The 11,854-nt window shown below is 31.6% G+C and overlaps 1 protein-coding gene across 1 annotated transcript; it reads right to left on the bottom strand.

Annotated features, from left to right (window-relative positions):
• Window positions 1-6,031: 6,031 nt before the first annotated feature.
• On the bottom strand, window positions 6,032-11,017 carry LOTGIDRAFT_228789 (hypothetical protein; the record flags this gene model as incomplete). The annotated part of the gene is made up of 11 exons (XM_009059776.1): window positions 10,856-11,017; window positions 10,110-10,404; window positions 9,707-9,826; window positions 9,261-9,372; window positions 8,693-8,862; window positions 8,141-8,251; window positions 7,723-7,836; window positions 7,323-7,511; window positions 6,960-7,099; window positions 6,562-6,673; window positions 6,032-6,202 (listed from the first exon to the last, which is right to left on the bottom strand). Exons 1-11 carry the CDS (start codon window positions 10,996-10,998, stop codon window positions 6,032-6,034), a joined length of 1,677 nt encoding a protein of 558 aa, XP_009058024.1. The 5' UTR covers window positions 10,999-11,017.
• Between the last annotated feature and the right edge of the window lie 837 nt (window positions 11,018-11,854).

The raw sequence follows: 11,854 nt of genomic DNA, 5'->3' as shown, positions 1-11,854 counted from the left end.
GTCAGAGGCAGGCCAAATATGGAAAAAATATACAGAGACCCATGTGCTACAGGCTGTAGACCATGATTCTATAATTGAAAACATAGATAAAGAAAAAAAAAAAACACAGGCCAAGGAAAGTAAGATATATAACTAAGCTGATGTAGGATTAAGTGAGATAAAGTTGCTGCTGGACTATTGTTGTTTTCAATTTAAGTATATCTGTAAAGTGAAAGGTGCTACTCTACTTAAAACATTACAAATATTTTACACCTCAAATTCCAAATTCAATAGACAAATATTCTAGTACAAATTCCTGGCAGTCTGCCAAATATATGAACTTTCTTCAAGGAGTAATTGGTTGTCTGAGTATCTGTCTGTTTTCATAATACCTTGTCTCAATGTCTTCTAAATACAAATCAGGTTTGGCTATAAATATCTATTGATCCTGGCAGAGAGTTCATAAAGAGGAATCAATTCTCTTGGCACCAAGCCAGCAACTAGCAGACATATTGCTATCAGATATACCAATTACCATTATTGGCAGTCTGGTAGTAGAATGGTACACTGACTTATTTCATCATCACTTCTATAGTATTTTACTACCACTAATACTACTATAGACTGACAGCAAGAAGTAAGGTCTATACATGGTGATGTTTTATGGCTATTCACAGACCATTATCTGTTCAAATGGGAATTCTATGAAATAAATTAACCCTTTTTTCTGAAAATATAATACAATTCCCCATAAGCAAGCACAAGTTTCGTACTATTGTGTCACAAGCAAAGTCTTGCCTGTTTTTGTCAATTCATTATACCTACCTACTGTAATAAAAGATAGCTTCTCTTCGCTTTTTCTGCAAAGTTTCAACAAACTATAATTTCGTAACATAGTCCCCAGAATTAATGACATGTCATTAGCAAAGCTAGGCATGCTCATCCTCCAGAACAACTACTCCTGCTTGTTTTTCTTAACTCATTATCTATTTCTAAAAGTTCTTATAGATGAAATATATCATTATAAAACAACAAATAAAAAAATATCTAATTTTTCATTTTTTTGTTGCCTTGTTAAAATTTCTGCTTCAAAAATTATAAACATTACTTTCATGATTAGTCAAAAATGTGCAAAATCAATATTTCATTACAAAAACAGAAATTAACTACAAATTTATTAACTGTACAAACAAGAATTATAGCTAAATTAGCATACATCTGTTGCAATATATTTCAGTAATCCCACACACATTTCATTAAAATTGATTTGATCTTCAGGTTAAAGATGCCTTCTTATATTTCATTTTGTTGCAATATTACATCAAATTATACACATGGTGTTGAAAATTATTAAACACTCACACATAGAGTGTGTAATGGGAGAATTTTCTACTGCAGATATCATGCTTTTTTCATGTCAGTGGCTTTGACCAGCATCCAAGAACCATCCTCCACAGTATTGAGCTACAAAATATCCTGAAAACAACTGAACCACTGCTAGTTCTTAGGACTTTGCAATATTCACATCTTTCTATTAACATTAATGATATTTTTTACATGAAATACTAAGGGATAATGGTCAAATATGTAGCAAATTTCTATTGTTACCCTCAGATAATCAGAAAAGTAAATTAGATGGAAAAATAATTCACTTAAGAAATAGAATATTTACACAACATGTTTCACAAGTCTTAAAATAACTAGCAATTCGATATTAAGTCAATATTTTGAAGAGTCTATAACGATTATAATTTCTTAAAAAGTACTCAATATTCAAATATGCAGTTAAGAGCAACTGTTGTGCAGTAATAATACAAGTGTTTACATATACCTCTACATACCATTCTCTAGTCAAAACAACCAATAATAGCTAGACAGTGTCGCTAATCCTTCAGAGTGAAACAGGTTGGTGGAATCATTTTGAAACAAAAGTCTTGAGTCTTACGTCCTAAATGGTGAATTTCAAGACCTGCAACTATTTCACCAATTTGAACTTCTCAATGTAAACTCTATAACGAGCATCTTTTTTACCATACATGTACAAACTTAAGGTGTACACATGTATAAATATAATTTTTATAATAAAAGCTACATGCTAATATGGCAGTTCAAGAAAGTGTCCAATTCAAAACCGCGGAGAGAACTACATAACAACACAAATTGTCCAGACATTCAAGACACCTTCCAACAAAGTTAACAGAACATTTTTAATAATTTTGTACCTTCAAAAACCTCAGGATTGAAAAGCACAAGATCTGAATTTGATTGCATTTCAAAACAAATTGTAGATGGTCAAGGTTGTTTGTGCTGTTAAATTACTTACAGTTGAACCAGATAGTCTTACATACTAAATGGATCTTGGAAATAGGAAAGCCAGCATTTAAATTCTTACAAAATACTGTCCAGCAGAAAAGAAATGTTAACTTAGTTTGTACCGTATAGTTTTTAGCTCCCAACTGTTCTCTTCCCACAATATAGAATGTTGACAGAGTAAATACTCCTCCTTACCCACATCCTACTCTTCAATACCAGGTTATTTTCCATCACTCTGTCTGGACAATGAGGTCATATTGTCCGACAACTAGGTCAAGCAATATTGACTTAACTTAAAGGATATTCAAATATCAGTAATGTTTCATCAAAAGGAAACTTCTTTTTAAAATAAATCACATCAATGAAAATTTGATACGATTTTAACAGAACAGCCTGATAATTACACAGGAGAAAAAAGTTATAAGAAGGCAAGGCAGAGTTTAATAACTACTTGGACACAGTGGACAATCCTCTAGAAAATTCACCGGTAAATGCAGATGTATCAAAATTTATGTGGACACATGAATATCTGGGTCAAATGAAGGTATATCTACTAGAAGTTAGGCATAGGAAAATTTAAATGTTCCATGCTGGCAGCCAACGGATCTCTGGCACTAAGACCATAGCTCAGCAATTGTCCACATTGTTGGTGTTCCAAATGCAATGACTGTCACCAAGACACAATAATGTTCACCAGAACGCAATAACCTTCATGAAAAAACAATAACCTTCACCAAGAGTTACTCCATCCACAATCAAGACATGTTAAAAAATAGAGACAATGTCTAGACTAGTGAAATATTTGTGTAAATTGTTAAGATTTCTGAATAAGTATGATTTAAGTCTGGATGGACAAAGTAATTTCACAGTAAAACACCATTGAAGGCTATCACCTAATGGTTCAGTCTAGAAATGTCAGAAATAAACCCAAAAAATCAACTCGGTCATTGAAAATATCAATGAAAAGATTTAACATTTCTGACCCTGGACATTGTCATATCAACAAGTTTCATGCAATGTATGTTTTCATTTTTGCTAAAAACACTTGACTAGAACAGACAAAAATAATTTCATTTTACATCCTATAATGAGCCATTTGACTTGATCAACTGATTGGACTCTTTTTTAATAGAGATCAGAAATTCAGTTCTACTTTAATCCCATATGGACCACCACAGCTTGTTTAGTCAATGTCAAATGTCAATTTGTTAACAAGATGACTCCAAGTTTAAAGTTTTATTTCTAAGAATATTAGTTGACAGGCAATATTTTTACCTCCTATAATCCTGCTACTTGTAACATGGACACACCCAACATGTGTGGCCTTGAGTGACTTTAATGTCAGTTCAATGACTGTAGATGAAAAGATTTTATTTCAAAAACATGTTGTTGATAAATATATTATAAGTAAAATCAATATACTAATAATAAGTATTGTTATAGTAATAAGAATACCATCAATTTTCAATTCATATAGAGATTATATCAATACAGTCAGTGACCAGTGATAAATACAGATTCTTATCTTATTGTCTGTAAACAAAATGCAATCTAAATAACAAAACAGTCATCATCTAAGCATTTCTATTTCAAAACACAAGTCTATAGAATTTCATTTCAATTATAACTTTATTTCCATCAAAACAAATCTTATATAGCAGTAGACTGTGACCGTGGGTTTGATTCAAATTTCTATGTCGAGATGAAGGCATTAAGATACCCAAGAACAAGGCTTAACTTTATCATCATATTGATACAATAACCAGAAACATGACAATTTAAACAGATAATACAAAATGTTAATTTGGATTTTGATGCAGGTTTTTTACTAATAGCATTAAATCAAAGTACTGTGCTGTGCACTTTTGAAGGCTGGGAACAATACTTTATTTCTTTTTAAGTTAAAAAAAACCTTTTTTTTTTTTTCATAAGTAGACTTTGCATATGCTACAACTGGTTCATGTATTTAACAAACAGGATATAAAACCTTAGTATCATTGGTTGTTTTTATCTCTTATTTTGTTGCAATATGTACAGCCTTTTTTAATTAACAAAACAGATATCACCTTCAAAGCCATAGAGGTCATTCATTACAATATATTTATAAACAATTTCTTTTTTTTTTAACAATGTATCCCATTGAACACTGAGTATAACATAAAAAGACAAGATAAAAGATAGTGGACCACAGCCATATACGCCCTTCACGTCAAAATTGGTTGAAAACTAAGAGAGTAATAGCATATTCAAGATTTGGGGCAAGGTCAATAACTCTGCTTCTAACGGTCGAAAATAGCTCAAATGTGTACGAATGGACGGACAGACGGACCTTTGTTTCATGTATATGTATACACATACCGAATTTCATTTGATTCCTTCAAACACTCTAGTTTTTAGAGTGTTTACGAGCAATTGATGTTGATAGAAGCACATATTGTATAAAGGTTAAAGGGCGATAACTCCTCAAAACTGACGTAAGAGGCTTAAATCTTGAAAAAGCCTTAAATTTAATCAGAAGTAAACTAAACTTTCTCAAACCTTTCGATGTAGGTCCAATAACATCCATTTTAAGTTTCATCCCAATCGGTTGAAAACTAAGAGAGTAATAGCATATTCAAGATTTTGGGGCAAGGGCAATAACTCTGCTTCTAATGGTCGAAAATAGCTCAAATTCGAACTTGATCTTCGTTTTACGCATATGTATACTCATACCGAGATGCTGAAGCATCTGAATTGGTAATGGATACTTGATTGGTTTGTGGCAGTAAAGCAGTCCATGCTCTTTGTCATCATTAGGCTATAGTAGACAACAACGAAACAAATTGATCTGTAATTTAATCCTGTTCATTAAGTGAAACTTCAATTAGCAGATACCATACTTAATGAAAGAAAGAGCAATCAGACTGATTTCAAGAGCTCACATCTAATCAAGATATTCACGGCTTCCAGTTGCCAGTTGATCTCTAACCCAAGCACCATTTTCGGTTAAAGGGGAAAAACTCTTATTTAGTATGTCTATTTGGAGTCAGACCACGAACGTTATATATATTATTATAGAGAGAGTCGACTATTGATAGAAACAGATGCCTGTGTCTGCACAATAGTTTATCATAGGTAACAGTAGACAAAAATAAACTTTAGATACCAAACTTTATGAAAACATGTGCAATTAGACTGATTTCAAGAGTTTACAACTTATCAAGCTTGCAGTCATAGAATAGGCCAGACATCATTTTCAGTCTAAGGGAGGAAACTATTATTTAATAGGTGTATATTTAATCAGACCACAAAGGATTAGTATCTCTTTATTCGTATACTATCCTTCCTACTTCTGTTACTTTTAGAGCAGATGTAAATACAAGTATGTATTTCTTTCTGATTGTGGGTGTTCAAGTCAAAAAACGACTTGTTCATGCTTACATATACAGTGATTTACATTTGCATTCTTCAAAATTTACTTTGAAGAGGGTTAAAATCAGGAATGATTTAACATTGAAGACAATGCTAATAAAAAGACAACAAGATCAAGGTCATTTAACTTGGAATCGAAAAAAGCAAATGCCCACAGGAATCACAGCAATTACCTAACATTATGGTTGTATATTATAACAGTTGACTAAATTGACAGACTAATAGTGATCAATGGGATGTTCTCAATTTGGATCATTCAGGTCAATGACAAGAGCCAATTTTATCAAAAAGGAGGAGGATTTTTCAGTCGTAAGTGTTCAGCACACAATCAATTTCTCTTGGATGATGCTTCAGTTGCTAGCAGTGAAGAAAAATTCAGTTGATCACAGATTCTGCCAGTCACAAGTGAGCCCTCTGAGCCAACTGTTAATGCATCTTTCAAGTTTACTGGATCTATTCTCTTACTTGGTCCCAATCCTTCTTCTAATCCCATGGAATCCTGAAAGTTTGTACCTGGAGGAGTAATCTGTACCCCAATTTTTTCTAACAAGTTGAAATTGTAATATTTTTGTAAAATTTTGTTAAACAAGGATTTGTGTATTATAAGAAATGTAAACATATAAGCATTTACAGTGTGTATGTAAATATAAATATACAATTATTTTAAGTGTATATGTATATATGCATGTATTTGGTTTTTGTGTGTGTAAAGAAACAATTATTCAATGTTTTTAAATGTAAATGTATACAATAGTATGTAAATGTAATATAACATGTATTCAATAGATTGTTACAGATATAAACATAAATGTATTCAGTAATTGTGTATGTAAATGTAAATATTAAAATAAAACTTACTTCTAATAAAAAGGGTAAAACTGGTATGTATGTGTTTGTCGTATCAGATAATAGAGTGAGAGCCCGTACACAATGGAAGCTTAATGGATAAAACTTGCTAGTGGGCTGTAACCTGAAAAAATAATCATCTTTATAGTGAAACAACAGAGAATACAGTCAATCTTCATTTAAAATACTTCTTCAGGTTTGGAAAATGATATAATTATCATACATGAATAACATATTTTTGCCATCAAGGCTGTGAATGGACATGGTATAAAATATCTTCCATTCCCTTCAGCCAAATAGAGAGCAGAAAGGATCATTCTCATTTTATTTCACAAAATAATTTAATCCATGATACTACTGTTATATTTCAAGTATCACATTTAAATTAATTACAAAAATGAGTATCTTACTTCGCTGTTCCTATAATAGTTTGAGTAAGAGGGTATATCAATGGTTGTAGGACATCACTAGGTGATGAGGTACCAAGTAACTTTACCCATAAACCAATACAATGAATAAACTGCCAGTTATATACAGCTTGTACAGTTTCCTAATTTAGAATAAATTAAATGTGGGGTCAATAAATATAAAGCCATACATCTAGTAACACAGATTTCAAATCAGTGAAGAATGAATAGCCAATATTGCACAAAACTGATTAGTTATGCTTTTCTCTTATAGAAACCTTTCTAAATTCAGAAATTATAGACAGTGACAATTTTTTTCAATTAATTAGTTTTAAATTCCCTTTAAGAGCTAATGAGAATACTGACCTTCTTTTTAACTGTGATGGCATTTCTAAGATGTATAGCTAACTGTCGAATATAGATAAAGGCATATTGATATGCCAACACTGAGTCAATGAGAAATATCTCAACCAAAGACAGCTGCATAAAGTTGATCAATGGTAAAGTTGTAGGTGAAGTAAACTTACAATTCTTTACGAAGGCTAAATACATTTGCTGAAAAAAAGGACAATATGCAAAGATGATGTTTCCCTACATCTGAAAGTAATTAAATAATTGTTATTAAAGACGAACAATTTATCATGATAATGAGTTTTGGTTGCATAAAATTAGCTCAAGAGAATTTGAATGAATGTTTTCTTTCTATTTTCAATGTGATTAAAATAAACAAATAATTCCAGATATCAAAATATTGAAAAGTACATACCTTTAAACTGGGCTCCAGTAAATGATCTGATAATAAACCTATCATTTTATTGATACATAAGAATGCTAAAACTCGAGATGTTTCTTCACCAGTTGACCAAATTTCTATACATTTCTAAAATAAAGGTAAGGCATGTAGACACACACAGAATAAAACATATATCATTTTTTTTAAACACAATTTTTTAGATAGTCCATATCCAAAGGAATATTTTAATGTATCTACACCAACATTGTTTCAGTATTAGTGAATCAGACATATTGAAAACATTGTATTTTAATCCGTTATTTAGTGAACGGAGCATTAGGTAGGTTGAATATTATATATGATCCAGAACATGAGATGCATAACCATTTCATCAGATCATGGATGAGAATACAGACCATTTGCATCTAATCATATTGCTTACGTAACTTACCTTTACAAGTTTTTTAGCTATTCTAACAAACACTGAACATAATGGTACCATTTTATGTAAATGTTTTAATAAGACATTAATCATAGCAGGTTCAGATATTGATGATATCAACTATAACAAAGAAAACAACATTTCTATATAAAAATTCTTTACAATATCAAATTGACTTAATGAATGACAATATGACACCCTAAGTCATGCAGTGTGCAATGAGAGAAATTTGCCAAGACAGCTACAGCTATACACTCGCATGTTTTAAAATTCCATTTGTTGAGGAATATTGCATATGCGCAGACTGAAGCACTAAGATCTTTAACATTGAATGGAGATGGGGTAGAAAATGATGAAGAATCTCCATGTAGGCTATTTGCTAGACCTATGCACCATACTATAGAAAGCAAATATTTCCATTAGTTTTGTCATTTTCTGACCAAATACAGACTTACAGGAACCAAAGCCACAGGAAGAAAATTGGAATGGTGCAAATAGAACTTCCTGTCTCCCGGTTTACATATACTGTACAAAAATGTATGAAACTTTCAAAAGCATTACCTTCAGTAGATCAACTAGGTATGACTTGACGGAGGCCTTGATCTTACTCCAATTTTTGCCTTTACTGAGACTAGGTACCTCAGTTAGTGATTGAAGATTAGGTTGATGTAGTAATTGTTGTAATGCTGGTACAATTTCCATTAAACACATCTTTACTATACCATTAAATACTGTCAACAATATAAATAGTTAAATCAATTATTCACATGAGGCCTTTTACAAACAAACCATACTATGTAATAATGTCAGTTTAAGTTGACACATTAAAAGACACATCTAAAATCATTTTCCAGTTGGCATGCATATAAACAATGAAATTGACATATGACCACATGTGCAGTATCTGACAGATATGTTTTAAGTGAATAATCCATGACAACACTAAAATATTACCTAAATCAATCAATTAATGTTTTATCAAATTTGAATATAGTATATCCATTATTAGATATTGACGTGAAGTGTAACAGTGACACTTGAAAGGTTGAAGTTTGATTTACCACATCTCTAAGGAAAAATTCGTAAAATCAATGAATGAGTGAAGTAATCAGAGTAAACATGTACTTACCAACACCACCTTCAACATGATATATTGTTACTTCATCTGATTTACTTGTTGATCTAACAGCTGCCTTAAATGCTTGAACCATTTCTCTAAATACACCAATAGTTGGTTGTTTCTACAAAATACAACGTCAGTTTCCTTATAATGCCAAGCCTATTTTCAAATTCTTAAAATTGGTTGACATGAAAATCTTTATAACCCTTTAAACATAGAGTGTGAAACTGTGAATATAATAAAACATCATATACCTTAAATTCCAAGTTACATAAACATATGTATAGATGTATTAGATTAAAATTATGTGATGTAAAGACCACTTCACAGGCTGCTAAGGTATATATCATATAATAATAAATGTATAAAATATACACTAGGGGCATTGATACATCATGTATCAATGTGAATGACTGAAAGGAACAAGGAGTAAATAAATAAATAAATATAACTACCTGTATATTTTCATTCCACTGTTTAATCATAGTCAATGAAACTTGTTTTTCTCCTCTTCGGATCTGACTTGTTTCTTTCATTTCATCACCAGAATCATCATCACTTTCATCACTGGCCACCTATTAGAATAAAATCATGTGTAAATTACCTTTCTACTTTCCATCTTTTGGTGAGAATGAAGACTGATCAAAGTCATCTAAACTTCAGATAGTGCAATTTAAATCATTTTAAGCATACTTTTAGTTGTTTTTAAGTCATTCACTCAAGCAACAATAAGAAAAAACTCTTAAAATTAGCCAATAAATCAAGAAGCTTTTAAATTTAAATCTTAAAAATCAAAAAAAAAAATCTTTCTTTCTATACATAAGTAAGCTACACTTATAAAAAAATAATATAAAATACCTCTAATTTTGATAGAGGTTTATGGAACTGTTCTTCATCAGAATCTCTCTCATCATCATCATCAGATTGAGCTAATATATCTTCCTCAAATTTCTTTAAATCTTCATCTTCTTCATCATTGTCATCATCATCATTAACCTTATCATCATCATCAGATTCATCATCGCCAGATTCAAAATCCTCCAATAGTTCTTTATCTTCTGATTGCAGAAATTTGAAGAATTCTGGATCTTGTTCTTTTAGTCTGTCTAATGTTTTCTGCTTGGGTTTCAAACATTTCTCTGTTGCTTTAGGTCTATTTGAAGAAGAAAATATATACAAATAAATTCATCATTGACTCTTTCAAAAAACATATGACATACTAATCTGCCATAGTAGTTGTTCATGCAAAACTAGAAAACATATGACATACTAATCTGCCATAGTAGTTGTTCATGCAAAACTAGAAAACATATGACATACTAATCTGCCATAGTAGTTGTTCATGCAAAACTAGAAAACATATGACATACTAATCTGCCATAGTAGTTGTTCATGCAAAACTAGAAAACATATGACATACTAATCTGCCATAGTAGTTGTTCATGCAAAACTAGAAAACATATGACATACTAATCTGCCATAGTAGTTGTTCATGCAAAACTAGAAAACATATGACATACTAATCTGCCATAGTAGTTGTTCATGCAAAACTAGAAAACATATGCTGCCTGGCTAACAAGTAATACACAGTAACCTTTACTCACTCTGCCTTTATTTTTTTCTTGGCATTCTTATCTTTCTTTTTAATTTTAGTATCAGGTTTAACTACGACTTTCTCAAGACTTTCTTCTGAAGACGACTCATCACTTGAATCAAAACCATATTTCATAAAGTCATCAACCTCCATTTCACTTAATTTCTTTGATCTGTGAGTGTACAACAAACATTAAAATTATTGTTCTATACTCTGGCTAAACAACATAGCGTGTAGAAAGTGACTATTGCTACAGCAGTCTAATCCCTGGCCACTAAGAAATGAGTTCTAAATTGAATTGTATCACATTATTGCATTATTGAATGCATGCACATGTTCCCACTTTATAACTAGGTGAAATCTAAATGTTTTCTATAGAAATTTTCATTCCAATTAGGTGTTCCAAAACCCCAGAGAAACTATAAGGCGATGATAGCTACACTGGAACGACTATTTCAACACGTGCTAAGCACTGATTAAAACACAAAAGTAAACAAACCATGTTTTATAAATTTCATGCAGAAAATTTGTTAAATTTTGTTAGATTGTGTAGATTGATAGATGTAAAGAATATATAAGTATAAGACCTATATCATACAGCAATAAATAGTGTTGTTTGATAGTTATTATAGCCTTTTATAACAAAATACAAAACAAAAATAAGTTAATGTTTACTTAGCCATGCTTTCAATGGGCGCAGCCATTACCGGAAGTAGATTCTTTAGATTTCATTGGTTGATAATCATTGTGCCCTTGACCTTGTCTAAGGTTAGTCCGATAGGTTCTAATACCTCACACGTTTAGAAAGTCCGTTAACCTTAAGGTCCAGGGTTCAGTCCCGGCATAGGTCGAGATAATACCTTCGGATTTTTCAACCCGGTTTCCCCCTGTCAGTGATGCAGGTTAGAGGGGCTGACATGGAAAAAGCGTCTAGTCGTTCGGATGGGACAATAAACCGAGGCCCCGTGTGCTACAGGCTGTGCACGTTAAGATCCCTCGACAGTTGGAA

The sequence above is a fragment of the Lottia gigantea genome, assembly GCF_000327385.1.
Source record: "Lottia gigantea unplaced genomic scaffold LOTGIsca_4, whole genome shotgun sequence".
Classification (NCBI taxonomy): Eukaryota; Metazoa; Mollusca; class Gastropoda; family Lottiidae; genus Lottia; species Lottia gigantea.
This window is presented reverse-complemented; position numbering and strand designations above follow the sequence as displayed.